Below are 17,152 nucleotides of genomic sequence, written 5' to 3' on the forward strand. Positions count from 1 at the left end.
TTAGATCAGCAGCAGGTGTGTGTGACCCCCTGGATAAGTTCACACCACAGCAATTAGGCACAGCAAACAAGGATTTCGTCTGGTGAAACATACGTGCAGTTTATTTACAACTATTCAGAAGAAAATTTGAGCAAAATAAACCTTGCCCTTTGGGCCACTTACTACATAAACGGTATCCCTCACTACCAACTAGGTGCAACCTGGTGCTGCTCCTAGACCTATCTGCCTATTCAGTAAACTGCCACACAGGCTGTGTCTCACCGCACAAGTTTTGTTTTGTCACCACACAGGACCGTGGCAAGCTCCCCAGTCTACTCAGGTATGAAACTGGTTCCAGGGTGGAGCAAATCTCTGAGCAGTCTGGCAGTCTTCTTATAGAGGCCCTAATGAGCCAGCTTACTTCAGCTGGGCTCATTACCTCTACCATTCCAGCCTCCCAGCACTCCCTCTAGTGAAAATAATCTGCATACGACCTGAACCTGGGACACGCATTTATATGCCATCCTGGATACACCCAGGCAATTTCACCTGCCTGCTGCCACAAATATACACACATACACTATATATAAAATATGGTGGCTGTAAAGGTTCATAGCTTGGTGGATACACAAATTGGGCAGGACATGTGTTACCCAAAACAGGCCAACTCTTCCACCTTGTTAGTATGCGGTAAAATGAAGACTATGCAAATCCATGCTCAAACCCACCGTGGTTAGTAAACAGCACAGTGCAGACTATGCAAGCCCATCCACAGATCCACCTTGGCTAGTAAACAGCACAGTGCAGGCTATGCAAGTCCATGCTCAGATCCACCATGGTTAGTACACGGCACAGAGCAGATTATGCAAGTCCATGCTCAGATCCACCTTGGTTAGTAGATGGGACAGTGCAGACTATGCAAGTCCATGCACAGAGCCACCTTGGTTAGTAGACGCCACAGTGCAGACTATGCAAGTCCATGCTCAGATCCACCTTGGTAAGTAGACGCCACAGTGCAGGCTATGCAAGTCTACAATCAGATCCACCTATGGTTTACTCTTTTTTCTGACACTGGCTATGTCTCTTTCAAGTTCTCTTCCTCTGCCGAAGGGAAAGAGTAAAAAGTGTTGCTCCACCCTACACTGCATTGCTGACCGCTGCCAGCCCACAGTTAAATGAGACTCCTCACACATTCTTGCTCCTGTGCTTTCCCATTTAAGTGGGGTCCCAAGGACTAACCAGATCCTGGAAAGGATTCCACACAAAAGGAAGAAATCCTCTGGTTTCCAAGCAGCCACATCCTGGGTTGTGCATAGTGGCATGGTACATTTTTGCAACTTTTAAAATATGCATGCACCTGTCCTAATTGCTCATGACATCAGAATGTCGGGGGGGGGGAAGCAATCACCCTATTACTGGAACTTTTATTCTCCTTAACAGGTGACTTCAGTGTGTTAAAAATGTAATTTAACGTAGTTACTTAAAATCTATCAAAAAAAGAACATTTTAAATGAAGCCAACTTTGATTTTCTAAAGCCGACTAAAAAATGTAAATGTAACCAAGGAAACTGGTACATTGCATGTGTAGAGAATGATCTTAGAAATGTCATTGATGCACAGACTTTGTGCTATGTGATTGAGCTGTTACAAAATCCCCCTACCCCTACACCCACTCAGCACACAGGAAGGAGGATGTAAATGTACTAAGTGTGTTTCTACTAAACAGCAACAAGTGTTGGTTAGCAATGAATTTTGGGGAAATCCTTGCCATGCATGTTACTGATAAGGAAAGGATTATTTTTTCTTAACAAGTGGTGTTTCATTTTAGTCCTGTAATCAACAGGAATATGTACATCTCATTTATCTGCTTCATTGTGATCTAGTGGGCTCAATGTTTTTGGAGTAACCAAACTGAAACAATTATGCAGATCAGGAATTCTGACTACACTCATCACCTGGACCAAAAGTGAGGGGAAGACCCCATATTGGGGACACATTGATAACATGACAGATGTTCCCACCTTCCCCCACTCTACAGAATACGTCATTTGGTGCAGTCTGTCCCCTGCTTGGAAGATTTCCACTCATTTTATGTTTAGAATCAGCAAATAAGAAGTGACAGAAAGTCGGCCAAGTAGTCACACAGAGCAATATAAACTTGACTGAGGTTCTAACATCACACCAGTCCACACAAAACTAAAATGTTTTTGACTCGAGTTGGGTTTAATAATTGCTTGTTATAGGATAGCATGAGTATTCTATTGCTCGTTGGTGCTGTAGGTCTTTACTCCCCAAGTTCAATTTAGATTCCTGCAATCCCCCCACCCCCAGCAATAAATAAAAGAAGTCAACTTTTTTTACTTTCTATATACTTTTTAGCCAGCCACGTCCTCCTGCCACCATTCTTAACTAGGCAAGATGGGTACTTGCTCATGCAGCCTACTGGGGTATGCACATCATAGGAGGCTGGAGAAGCAGTGACTCACAGTGGCTAGTGGGTGGACCTGGCCAAACGTTATTAGGGGCTGGCTTCAGAACTATTAAGATTTTGTTTCCCTAGAAGTCAGCAAATCTTCACTTTCTTAGTTCAGTTCCACTTCCACCACAACATTGTAGTACACTGAATGGAATGTTTCTTCTGTTCCATTAGAACTCCATACAAAGTCTGGCATTAAACACACTTTGAATGAGAAAAATAAAAGAAACAATTATCTTTTGTTGGTTACGTCCATACAATGCAAAGATTTTTCCAACTGTCATTACAGAGTTCTACTACTGTCTCTGTTCAAACGAACACATGAATTTCTGCCACTCTGAAAAGCAGTAAAGCAATCGTGAGTAGACAATGACATTTCTGGGGGCGTTCTGTAAACATAGAATGTACAGAACGTCTGAACTGTTGCCATGGGTACAAGGAAGTGCCATTTGAATTTTTGGCCAGTTTTAAAAAATTCATAGCTGGCTACATATTAAAAACATTTTTTAGGAATGTACAAATTGGCATGTGTAGCAATTATATATTTAATATATTTTTATGAACAGTGGAGCTATTATTGGAAACTTCCAGTGATGTCTTCATTATCTAAAATATTATTATGTAATAAACTGCAGCCATATGCAGCAAGATTCTCGCTTGCATTGCTGATCAGGACTGGAACCTCTGTCACATGATTCTGTGCAAAGGGACAGGAGCAGCAAACAATGTGCACAGTTTAGGATACAAACACTATCATTATGGGGAGGCATTAGGGTACAATCCCTCTTTAAATTAAGTGTTCCTCTGACAGGGCCAGGGTTGGAGTAGCCCTCCTGCAAGGGTTAATTTTAACGAGTTCTGTTTTAACTTCCATGAGAGCTTCTACAGCAGTAGAGCTATTAAGCAACCAATTTCCCCACAATCATGCAATGCTGTAATTGTTTATCATGTAGGAGAAACTATTAACAATTAATCTTCTCACTTCTCCTCTGTAGACTTTAATGTGAGTAGGAGATAAATTGCTTAACGGTTGCTCATTTAAGTGGACAGTTGGGCAAAACTGTTCTATTTGATTATACCAATGCCAAATTAATCTCACGAGGCAGCTCTTAACCATCGTCCGCCCTCCAGCAGCTGCCATGAATTGCAATTTTTCACAAGATTTTTTAATCTCCAAGATTAAAAAAAAAATCACCCCTGTTGAAGCTATCCACTAAATAAATTGGGTATAAAGTAATATATCTCTATGTGTAAGAATACACAAAGAATAAGTACCCCTGAAGTAACTAAAACCAAGCAACTTTTGTTTCTGTATTTGAAGGTCGTTTGGTCGGTCGTAAAGCAAAAACAAGTCTCATGTAAAAAAGCTGGAGTTCTGACCCCTAGGTATTATACATGTTTTGTCGCAGTTGTAGCAGAGCATCCCAGAAGGAGGCTGGGAAAGTCCTGTTCAGAGTTTATAAGTCTCCCAGGTTCCTCTACCATACATTTAGGAATTGCTGATCCGGGCTCCAGTGCAGGGTTTACTCCTCTCTCCACTGGCAATTTAAGCTCACCTGGAACCTGTACTCCAAGCTCTTTGCCTGGGGATCAGACAAGTCCTGTCTAAAGGTGGCCATACACTTTACAACCATCGCAAGACCTTAGTCTTGCGATGGTTGTAAAGTAATTAAAAAAACATACGATCTGCCCATCTTGGACAGGCAGATCGTACTCTCGATCATTGCAAGCCCGCCCCCCTGAGGGGCGGGCTTCCGATGACCGCAATGCTGAACAGGCAGTGTGCGCGTGCGCACACCGGCCCGTTCGGCATTTGTCTCCCGAGCACCATTCAAACCAGAATGTATGATTTTCGGCTGGTTTTCTAGCGTAGAAACGGTCGCACGTCTTCGTTCACACTGCTTGATTCTCGTACGATCGCGGGATTTCCCACGATTCTCGTACGAGAATCGAGCAGTGTATGGGCACCTTGAGGGAGCTGCATGGTTTGTAACAAAAAACTAGCAAATGGGGTATGTGGAGGCTGACAAGCGGTAGGCCCGCTAAGCCTGTTAGTTAGGACTTATACTTTGGTTAATGAAGTTAGTGCCGGGATACGGCTAGGTTTTATTTTGTTAGTCTTTTTTTTGTGAACCACTGTACAGCACCTATGGAGACTTTTATATTACCACTGCACTGTTTGCCACTACTCCCTTGGATTTGGTATCTGTGCCCAAGAGACTGCTTATTCCCTGGGGTCTTATGTACCAGATACTGATCGCCTGCTCACACAGTGTTAAGCTGGCCACACACTATATGAATTTCGGCTGGTTCATCAAGAACCGGCTGAAATTCACACAGTGAGTGCCGCTGTCGGCACCCTTTCGGCCAAAATCCCTAAGGGCTGGTTCACACTACAAACAGTGCGTTCCAGAGCGGTCAGGCTCTGGAACGCACTGTATCGCACTCCGGCCGGCTCCCTTCGTTCAGGGGTGGGAGGGGGCATGGCGGTGCCATGAAGTCGATGGCACCACAGCCACGCCCTCAGTGCGATTGCCTGCTTTCCGGTCCAGTGCGATCTTCAGAAATACTGCAACTGAACCGGCCCTTAATCAGCTGATCTAAGTAGCAGGTTCTGTTTGGGTATTCTGGCAGTGGTACAATGAAGACAGTGGGAGATTATTTGATCAACGCTCGTAAACATTGATGGAGGAGTCTGTTATTTTTGCTTCGTTCAGCCCGCAGGTTACAATAGCCCAGAAGAAGATTTCATCCATTCACGCTGTTTAGGAATGGTGGCATCTTATTTATTTGTATTTTTTTTGTTGTTGTCTGAATGAAAAGAAATTCAAGGATTTTGTTTTGCAGCTGACAGAACAGTTAGCACTGGCCAAAAAACACAGCTACTGTTCACCAAATTTTTTCTGCAATGGATTTTGGTCAATTTAATTTAAACTTTTAAAAATATAGTTTATATTTTTTTCTGTTTCAATATTTTTATTAAAAATTTAACAGGTAAACATAAAACAGTACAATACAAGACAGTCAAGCGCATGACCAAACACGAGCAAGATATATTAATACATAAGACACATAAGAAAAAGGCATCACAATAATAAGCGGTCAATGTTGGGTCGACAATGGGTCTTCACCGCCGCAGCCAAGAAAATGCATATAAAAATTGGCTATAGGTGGGAATGAAATGCGTAACTGTGGTGAACTTGACCAGTATCAAGCCTGTTTTGAGCTCAAGTTTCCACGTGGGGTGCACCATTACAAGTAAATATGCATCCGCCTGCCAAAACAGAGACCCCCCCTCCCGCATACCATAAATAAAATGCAGGTTTACAGGCATGAATTTTTACTGAAGCTTATCGGGCTAATAAAGCACTATATCACACCAAACAAAGCACCTGGACCATTATCCATATCGCCCGTTGCATAGGTGTGAATGGAACCCGTAGAGAAGAATGTGATTCCTTTTGTTGTGTATCGTCAAATGACATCCCCACAATGCAATTTGAGGAGGTGTAAAGCTGGCCGTAAAACCCACAGTCATTGTTCAACTAAGACTTTGTTGGACTGACTTTTGACAAAATTCAATTAGTAATTCAACTTTTATCGAACTGTGGGGGGTCCAGAGAGTGCCACACACTGTTCAAATTTCGGCCAAGTCACCAGGACTGCCTAAATCTGCACTTGTCTGCCACAATCTGTTGAGAGAGCCAATGGCCAAGTCAGAGATGCAGCATGTGCTGGCCTTGTAAGTTTGTTAAATAGCGAATCACTTATAAGTTCTTTCTTTAGTGGATTGGGCCTACCTTCAACAAAAACTCCTTTTTTTTTATGTATGGTATGAAGAGAGCGAGCGCACGCAAGGAAAAGAATCTAGAGCTCCACCCGATGGCTAAAAAAAAAAAAAGACTACATTACATTTACATTCTACAGGCAATATTTTATATTTACAGTAATACCTTGGTTTACAAGCATAATTCGTTCCGGAAGCATGCTTGTAATCCAAAGCGCTTGTATATCAAAGCGAATTTCCCCATAGGGAATAATGGAAATTCCGATGATTCGTTCCACATCCCAAAAATATTCATATAAAATGATTACAATACTGTACTGTAATATAATAACGTATAAAATATAAAGAAAAATTAACCAATTACCGGTACCTTTTGTGGCCGGTGTGAGAGGGACAAGAGAGAGGAGGATTATTGCGTAGGACGACTTTCACTATCAGTAACGGAATCACTGCTATCTCTTGACTCAATGGAATCTTTTTCATTTCGTGAAACTTTAACAAGGAATCTATCCAATGTGACATTGCATTGTCGTTAAACAGACTCATCGCTCGCACTGCTAAAGCCTTATTCGGGTGGTGCTTTTGTACAAAATTTTGCTCTTCTTGCAAGACATTTGCTTGTATATCAAAGCAAAATTTTTCAGAAATGTTTGCTTGTCTTGCAAAACGCTCTCAAACCAAGTTACTTGTAAACCAAGGTATTACTGTACTTGACTAAAAGCAAGTGTTTTTTTGGAAATGTATCTTTTTACTCCTGTCTAGAATAATTGAATATGAAAAATACATAGGTAAATCAACGAAGAACTGAAACCTGGAATCTGTGCCAAAAAGACAGAGGGCAAAGGACTACTCTTCAGTATTGCCTATATTCTCCCTGCAGCTGATCTTTACCCCATTACCAACTTACAATTTTTTTTATTTTATGTCGGTATGGAGGGCGGCTATCTTGGTAGAGGTAGGGCTTTTGTTTCCTTGTATTAGAGCCTCCAGAAAGAACAACAGTGAGAACCACAGTAGTGACATCGCCAATCTTACTCAAAATCACCTCAGAATGGCAGGAATAAGCAGCCTTAGACCTCAAACTTGAGATGTTCAGCTATGAAGTTGTAGACACATTAGTGCCTAGGCACACTCAGAGGAGAAAGTGCACTGCCAGTTTTCAGGAAGAATTCCAAACAAAAAGATACATTTTGCAGGCTACTTCCTAGGCATTCCATATAACATAGCAAATTTCACTTTTTGGAGTCCAGTTCCATGTTAATATAGGTCCCTTTAAATATAATTTTTATATAGTTGATTGCAGGCAGATAAAGAAAGTTTTTCCAAGCCCACCTGGGCTGGACTGCAGCCTCTTGTCACATTTTCACGTTTCTGTGCAACCTTATGGTTTTAGCTGCTGGCTGAACACAGATTACATTTAGGGGCCACCAAGAAGTTATACAGGGTCCCATAAGTGAGATTTAAAACAGCTATTGGGAGAGAACTATAACTTTTTAGTGCACAGGTAGTCAATAGCATTATTATGCGCTGACAAATGACAGAAACATATAGGTGATCCCACAGAGTATGAAACCCTTGCTTATTCACAGATTTAATCAGCTGTTACCGGATTAAAATGTCAGGTGAAGTGACACACACAGGTATAAATTATTTTTATGTATGTAATGTATATGTGGAAAATACTCATTATATGGCACTCAGCTCAGCAGATGAACCTCAATGTCATATCCCAACAGAGCCAAGTTAAGGTGATAGTCTTGCACCCTTTTTAAACACATAAAAAAGTTACATTTAAACACAAACCAATCACTTATCACTAATATTTATTGTGAAGTCATTTTTTTCAGTGGCTTAATATATGAACTATTCACTTGTGAGTATATACTGTACATACCCGACTCTCCATAATAGTTATTTAATAGTCACAGAAAGATTCAAAATAATTATGCATCAGGGAGTAAGGTAAAAAGAGGAGCATCCCAACTGCAAAATCCTGAAAGCACACAATTTGAATAACTCAAAAGGTCAATACAGATTTCTTACCTTAGCTGGGGAAAACCCTGACTTCAAAGAATATAAATATTCAAATGATCTTACACCTTTTTCAATTATTTACACCTTTCTGGTGTTTCTGTATTATGCCTGTTGTCATAATGCCAATACTTTTATAGTCTGTGTTACCATCAAGCCATTATTATATATGTATCCACGTTGATATATTTTAAATCAGCGCTCAGAATTTCCACTCGCCCCCTCGCAATTTGCGAGTGAAAATGAAGCCATTGAGTCAGACACTCAGTCAGGGACCGAGTGCCCAACTCCTTAGATGACTTGCCCATATTCTGCTGCTCACAGCATTTCATCTTCCCATATTAAAGATGGCCGCATGACGGCAGCCATCATTACTAAGGTCCTTGTATCCTAGCGACAGCATAACTTCCTGCCTCCGCACCGAGGATTATGGGAGCTGTAGTTTCACTTTTACAGAGCCACCGTGAGAGCAGTGGGTGAGTGTGTCACGTAGGGGGTATTCGGTTAGGTTTTATTGCTGCGGTGTGTCCCTTGGTCTATCAGTGTTCTATCATCCCATCGGATCTGTAAATTTAATCCGATCTGATAAAGTCACAGGTCCGATGGAATGATAGAACACCGTAACTGTGTGGAGGTCACAATACAGGGGAAGCCCTGGCGCAAACTGGGAGACCACAGGAGGGGCCCCAGCAGCTTACTGTGCCGCAGGTCCCATTCATGCAGCCTGAGCTGCAATAACTATGCATGGGACCAGATTTAGTCTCAAGTGTCAGGCCCCTGCCAACAGGTAATTGAGGGGGACATAGAGATGGGTTGGGGTGCCATGTGTGTGTTGTGGGTGAATGTGCATGCGTAATGTCCTGTGCGTTGTGCTGTGGCTGTATGCGTAATGCTCTATGCGTTGTGCTGTGGCTGTATGTGTAAGGTCATGTGCCCCGTGCGTTGTGCTGGTGTGCGTTGTGCCCTGTGTGTGTTTGTTTGTGTTATGCAGGGCAACTAGTGGCGAGTAACTTTTAAGGCCTGGCTTGTAGCTCATGACCTGAAATTTTGAGCCCTGTTTTAAATGATATGTAAAAAAGATTATTTACTTTTTCAATATGGGGCATTGCACATAAAGCAAAATGTTTTGGGATACTTAGCAATGTGTTCAGGTTTTGTTAGTTTCTCTTGATTTTTCATATTTGGGGACACCCAAAGCTTTCGTTGAACAAAATTCTAATATTGAGACTATACAATTACTATACTAATACTATATAATTAAAATGCTTGCATTCAAAAGTGGCAAAGCACAGACCAAAGTTGGGTTAATTTGCATTTTGCTGTGCATTTGTCTATGTGTAGGAATTTATGACGGACCATTCCATTTTACATTCTCCAGTTACAAAGACCGATGTGTATGCATCAGCGGTCTGTAAAACCCTGTGAATAATCTTTCACAATATAAATGAATAGAAATACATCACATAATCTTACCTTATATGTGTGGTCCATTCTTGTCCTGCACTGCACCTGATCCAAAGCATCATCTGTATTACTTCTTTTCAGATTACCAATAGCAACATCTGGCACGTTGCTTAAATCTAAAATGCCAGACATAAGAAATTAATAGCTGAAAAAGTATGAATTATATTTTTTTTATTTGCAAATAAAAATGTATTTGTATTATTTAACAAAATGAGAGAACCAGCTTACATATAACAAAAAAACATAGTGTTTTTATTACAGCGCATTACCACAATGCACCATACATGTACTACATTGCAGTGTCATTAATTTTAAATGGCTAACACACAGAGAACGCACTTGCACTGCAAGGTAACAATGCAGTATACTGTGTAACCAAAAATGTGCTGGTCTGACATTTGGTCTCTTGTGGTCCATTGGCAGCCCATTCAAATGAATGGGATGCCTTAACATAGAGTGTGTTAATGCACATGCGTTCAACACACTGCAACATTGCAACTGATTAGCTAGGTGTGAATGGGCCCTTACTCTGCATGAAGAAAGACCAGAACCTCATGTAAGATACAGATCTCTGATTGCAAATAGCAATCTTCGACACATATAGGTCGTCTTTGTCAAGATTAGTGATGAGCTCAGGCTTGATATGAACCCAGTTTGCACAAGCCTGCTGAAAACGGTGACCAACACCCCCACCTCCCGAACCAATCAGTTGCGGCAGGGGCATGTCTTGCCCCTTTGTGATGGGTAACTGCAGGAGGGATGCCCATACCGCAACTGACTGGACCGGGAGGTGGGTGTACTGGTTACAGTTTTCAGCAGGCTTGGGTGAACTGGATTCATAACAAGCCCCGGCTCATCACTAATCTTGACAAAAAGGACCTCCATGCCCTCAAAATGTGTGTTGAAGAGTCATCAGATCATCACTAGTCAAGACATAAATACTACTGCTAACAAATATTTAATGCATCCATAACACAGATCCACATTATCCTCCACTGCACAGTCTCTAGTAGTGCCATCGCTGGCCATCCACCCCTGGGATTTTGGAGGTGAGAGGTTTGAGTGTGGGATGGATACATCCTCCTTTTGGGCCCTAACTCAGTTATGAGAAGAATACAGGGCTGTTATTGCTGGCCTTCTGAAAATGTTAGTAGCCTGGTTATAATGTTGATCCCTCGGTTTTAGTACTTTGAGTCACATGCTAATTTACCTAGAGTAACAACTAACTCCTAGACTATTATTTAATAATCATTCTTTAATAAAGCCAAATTAATAATTTTAAGTATATCTGTACATCTATATATTCATGTAGTCATAGCTCTTTTGATGTGCATGTCTATGCAAGCAATGGTTTTTTGGGTTTTTTTTTTTCACAATCTGCGTCAGAGATTATGTTTCTATGCAACTATATAGCTGATGTAAACTCCCCCCCTTTACCTTTACTGATTTTCCACTTTATTCTCCCCTAACTTGCAGGCCAATCATGTTGCTCATAGCCTGTCAGTTTAAAAGTATCCTATGTATTATAGTCATTTTATACAATGCAGTGGCTGAGTCATAAAGAGGCAATGACAAGAAGAATGAGTAGGAATACATCACTCTCACCCACCAAGCCAGGGATTCATCCACAAGAGCAACGCTACAGTGCTATTGTTCGGTCAGTGAACACTCGGCAAACCTATAATTATTTTGCAGCCAGCCCTACTCATAACAATTGGAAATATCAGGAATAATGATAACTGTATAACCATGAGAACAATTTACAAACAAAGAGTGCTTAATTATTTTTAGAGGATGAAATATTTCCAATAAATTACTTGTAAGATTAGGTAATAGATTAACTGGGAATAAAATGCTTATTTTAAATACATTTGAAAATACAGAAAAATGTTTCTCCCACCTAGTAAAAAGGAAAGGGTAGTCATAGTGTAAACCGAAATCCTCTCGTCTTAGTTTGGACACAATGGTGTTAGAAAACAAGCAACAAGCTCAACCTATCTTCTCTAGCCACAACTCCACTTGTTCTGTGCCATACCACACCCTCTTTCAATTAAACACACCATCTACAAAGGCAACACTCACATCTCTGCACTTAGGGCCTGTTCAAACAATGGGGGGAAATGCATAAAACTGGAACCCAGGGCAACAAGTCAGCTCCTCTTTTCAGTTTGTTCAGTTAAGCTTTAGAAATGAAACAGTCCTCACACCATCACCACACATGTATGGAGTGAACAGGGCATAGGGACATAGAAAACTATTGTATGACTATTTTATGTATAATCTTTCCAATCTTCTGTGCAGTTCAAATTCAAATGAAACTGAGTGCTAATAAATAATAGAATATATAAGGGTCACTGTGTTCTATTTAGGCTGGCCATACACCTATAGATTATCTGCAGATTTTCTATGGTCAGATGGAAAAACAGATTCCGCCATCTATGCTAAACTGGGTGCATGGAGGAAGCTCCCACTGGGCCAAGCTTCAGTATCTTGCTAGTCTCCCCACTGGCTGTCAAAATACCTGAACAATCTGATTGGATGCAGGCATTGTTCAGGTATTTTGAGAGCCAGCGGGGGCCGACTAGCAAGATACTGAAGCTTGGCCAAGCGGGAGATTCCTCCATCCACACAGTTGATCTCTTGATCATCTCATCTTATTAATGTACTAGGCTTTCTTTAACAAATATTTCAGTAACACAAAGCCAAAACTACACAGGCCCTTATAAAGTGGGCTTCTGGATCAAGCAGAATTCCATGAGTTGCATGAACCAACAGCTGACTGTCTACTGTGTGGCCATGGGTGCCTGGAAGTAATTGCATCATCTACGACTCTTGTTCTTTATCTACTAGTGCTATGCATTTTATTTGAAAAGAAGCTGTGGTACTCAGAGTGCCTTTCTGACCCAGTCCATCGAGCACCTATGGCCGAAACTATAAACCAGACATATTTATTACATTTGATGCAATGCAACTAGACTTCTTATTTATATGCAATACATATAAGCAAATACTAAAGCTCTTTCCACAGTTATTTGTATATTTTATGCCTCACCTGTATAAGTACTGCTTCTAGATGATGGTGAATCTATATTTATAAATGGAAAAATGGTTCAGGATTGCATTTGGAATGCTTCTGTGATAGGAATTACCATCCATTTAATTAAAGGCTTAAAACAAACAAATGTTTTGCTAAGGCGGCAGAGCTTGTTTTGTTCTGTCTTTCATCATCCATCCCACACCACCCACCATCTAATGATGTAACAATACACATGTTCCAGATATCTTTATTCACACACTGCAAAGTGTAAGGAGAAAAAAACATCCAAAATGTCCCATAAATGCTCACAATATCCAAAAAGCATACACATTTTCAATGTGACATTACAAATCCTTTTCTTTAAAGCATTTGTTCTGTATTTGCTTAAATTTAACCTCTGCTTGGGCATTTCTCAATCATCTGCCAAATGTGCAATTTAACTTTTTCTTATTACTCCTCACAGGAGACTGCAAATTAAATACAAGCAATGATTCATCTAATCTATTGAAATGTTGTTGCCTCTGTGAGCCAAGTTGCAGTAAAGCAAAGTGAACACATGCTTTAAATTCTAAACCTCACCTAAACAATTAAGATCCGGCCATCAGATGTCTTTATTTATGTTGTTGGGAACCCTGGGAAGTCTTGAGGTACTCAACATGCCAATATTGACTTCAAACGCCAAAGCCTGAGCTCTAACATTACATTCTGCACCTCTCTACTGCTTACAGATGTTCAATATGCTGCAACATAGACTGGGGGGTGGTGAAAGAGTTTTGACTTCAAAGCTGAATGCTGCCCTTTAAAAAACTGGGATTCCTGGGTACAGGAGAATCATAAATGCCCATGAAGGCACCTCATGGTTCCTGGCTTTAGCTGCTTAGGTCAAATCATTGTTTACTATATTGGCTTTTATCATCATATCGTATCCTCCAACATTTTCTTTTGGTGAGGGATGTCTAGACAACAGAGTGAGAAGGTCAACCCAGACTTTACCATGCACTTTTCCACTCATTACGACTGCACCATTGTGCACTTCTGTGCTGATTGCCACTGCATTGATATCCACTTCACTGACCACCACTGCACTAATGTGAACTCATCCCCTGATCGCCACTACACCAATGTACACTTCTCCACTGTCTGTCACTGCACCAATGTGCACTTTTCCCCTCACCACCATGGAACCAATGAGTACTTCTCTACTGACAGCCACTGCACCTATGTGCACTTCTTCACTGACCATCACTGCATAAATGTGCACTTCCCCACTTACTGTTACTGCACCGAAGTGCACTTCTCTACTGCACCAATGTGCACTTCTCCACTGGCTGCTACTGCACCGATATGGATCTTTCTATTGACCACCAAAGCACTTGTCTATGTCTCCAGTAACCGACACTGGACTGATTCGCACTTCTCCACCGACTGCCACTGTACCAATGTGCACTTCTCCACTGACAGCCACTGCACCAATGTGTATTTCTCTACTGACAACCAATGTGCACTTTTCCACAGATCGCCACTTCACCAATGTGCATTACTCCACTGACAGCCACTGCCCCAATGTACACTTCTCCACTGGCTGACACTGCACTGACTGATCTTTTCACTGACCACCAATGCACCGATGTGCACTGCTTCACTGACCTCCACTGCACTAGTATACTCTTCTGCACTGGCAGCCACAACCTAAATTCCCCAGACTACTAAACTCTGTACACTGTATTTTACATCCACATCTTTAGAAAATTGTGAAAGAATTTAAATATTCACTTCAATTATCTAAGTATGTAAACAGAAATTTGCTTTTTACATGATAAAGTGAATCTTCTGTAAACTTTCTCAACTGCTTTAGTAAATCCGCCTGCATGCATAAACACATACACCTGTCCTCAAAATCTATGGGAAGCCCTGGGCTAACCAATATTCTTATCTGATTCCAGATGTAATGAATGTCATAAATGAAATGCAAATATCTCCTTGGCTGTTCTGTGCAACACGTTTAATTTAGTAAATTAGCCCCATTACACAGCACTGTACTTTACTGGCCAACCTACATATTCGATATGTTTGAGTACAGACTGAGGAGACCTATCAGTATCCACTAAACAGCATCTCTAACGAGTATACTGGTCAAAACATGGGCTGTATAATAGTCAATGTACAGTGATTAGGAAAACTGGAGGCCAGAGCTGAGGGAAATAAATATTCTCCTCCGTGTCAAAAGACATAACGGTTGAAACCACTAAAGTCTGGAAACTTCATGTGCATAAATATAATAGGACTCAATATAGAAACAAACACAGTGGGAATGATTCACTAAAGGAATAATACCAAAAAGAACATTTACTTTGCAAAGTGCATAGTCAGCGAGCTTAGTAAACTAGATAAAGCTGTGTTCACTTCAGTCAACAAATCATACGCTCGCAAAAATCCATTTTTTTCAATTTTTCTAATACATGATTGTGTATTTAAAGTGAACACAAGTTCACCTTATTTGTTATCCTTCACTTTGCAATGAGAACAGCCTCTATTCCCTTAGTAAAACAACCCCATTTGTGGGATTCATTTTGAGTGCAAGAAATAAAATGTAATTTAATGTGTTTAAACTGTACAATGGCCTGTGTATGACAAAAATTGTAATAGTTTTTTACCTTTCATAGAATTCCTTCGGAAAGTATCAAGAAATTCTTCCAAGAGCTGAGACTGGTTGAGTGGTGGTAAAGGTCTCATCTGATCATTGAACTTATAATTTTCTGACCATGATGAGCTTAGCGAAGATTTGCCTTCAGCTTGACAATTCCTCAATGACAGTAAGACACTCCTCTCTGAGAATAATAACTCCATTTTCCTCAGGTCAAGGTCAATAACTGCTTCACTATTAATATAAAGGATTTCATTTTTTGTTCGCAAGCCTGGTAGGGGAAAAGATGTGTGAGACACATTAGAAATGAATGCAGATGATCACTTGTACAGTATAGATCTTTTCATGGACAAATCGGGTAAAACACCCCAGAAAAAAACAGAAATTTAAGGAGACGTTTAGAGAGAGTAAAATGTACTCCTCCCAATACTTGCAGCTGTCACACGTTGGCTCCATAGAGCGATCACTGACTATTGATGGCTGAGCTCACAGTCTCCCATGCAGAGAGCAGTGACTGTCAGTCACCATTGCCCGCAGGGGTTCTCCCTCTCTTGTCACTCACTGAAGGTACAGGCAGGAGAGGGGGAAGGCACAGCAGGCTCTCGTTCTAGAGAGGCAGAGAAAGCTGTCAATCAGGCAGCCGGGTGGATCCAGACAATACTAAATCCATACACTGTATATGTATGTATGTGCCTATGTATGTGTGTGTGTATATATATATAATCGTTAGTCATGTGCACAGGCCCTTCCTAAAACTACAGGTTTTTCACACAAGCATAAAATTACATCATTAATTACCCTCTGGGGTGTCGGTTTAGCATTTCGTCTCAGCATGCTCAATGACCTGCAGCAACAGCAGATGTGTATACAAATTACATGTTAAGCAGTTGGCCTAGAAAGGACTGGTTGCGGAATAGGTTGTGACCCTGCAGAGTCCACAGAACCAGATCCAGAGAAGATATAAAAAAATTATACATCATGGTCTAATTTTCTCTAACAGGGAATTAAGAACATTGTATAAAATATACCTACCTTCCCTGTAGGCCAGTCCATCTGGATGAACAAAACTTACATAGATATGAGTAAGACTGTTATGTTCATCAACCTGAGCAGCAACAGCAAATCCTGCAAATAGAAAATATGAATTTAACGTAAGAAAATAATCTCATATTATTATGCATGTTACATGGACTTTTCCTTTGGAAAGTTGGTCATACTCCAACAGATTTGTTTAGCTGGCAGGCTGAATATAATAATTCTAACAGGTTCCTCCATCAACGCTAAACAACAAGGATGGAGGAATTCCCCCTTCACCGAGCTATTGCTCTTTGACAACAGACACCGAATGGTGTCAGAATATCTGAACAGTGACTGCAGGTGACTGACTGCAGTCATTGTTCGACAAAAGTTGATTGAGTAGTGAACATTTATCTAGCTGACAGAAACATCCTCTGTTAGAATTTCAGCCATTCTTACCATTCTTATGAGTCAACTTTTCCCCAGACCTCAGGATATTGCATGCATGAGCGTTGACAAAGAATTTCACATATTGGTCTTGACTGACATGAAGATTATTTGTTTATTAACATGTAATTATTGTAATAAATGTATCAAGCTTAGGGTTTTTATTTGGGAATATATATGATGGGTCAGATGTAAAGGTGAATTCAATTTATGAATGGCATCAGTACTTCCCATTTAAACAAAAAAGATTTGTAATAAAATGGAACAATT

At 40.7% G+C, this 17,152-nt stretch overlaps 1 protein-coding gene across 1 annotated transcript in view; it reads right to left on the reverse strand.

Moving 5' to 3' along the window:
- Nucleotides 1–17,152, reverse strand: part of TIAM2 (T-cell lymphoma invasion and metastasis 2) — a 166,306-nt gene that overhangs the window by 43,810 nt on the left and 105,344 nt on the right. The window contains exons 14-16 of the mRNA XM_018561444.1: nt 16,451–16,543; nt 15,429–15,689; nt 9,747–9,853 (exon numbers count right to left, since the gene is read on the reverse strand). Coding sequence (XP_018416946.1) covers nt 9,747–9,853; nt 15,429–15,689; nt 16,451–16,543 — 461 coding nt within the window. The remainder of the gene's footprint in view (nt 1–9,746; nt 9,854–15,428; nt 15,690–16,450; nt 16,544–17,152) is intronic.

The sequence above is a fragment of the Nanorana parkeri genome, unplaced genomic scaffold, assembly GCF_000935625.1.
Source record: "Nanorana parkeri isolate BGI_ZX_2015 unplaced genomic scaffold, ASM93562v1 scaffold524, whole genome shotgun sequence".
Taxonomy (NCBI): domain Eukaryota; kingdom Metazoa; phylum Chordata; class Amphibia; order Anura; family Dicroglossidae; genus Nanorana; species Nanorana parkeri.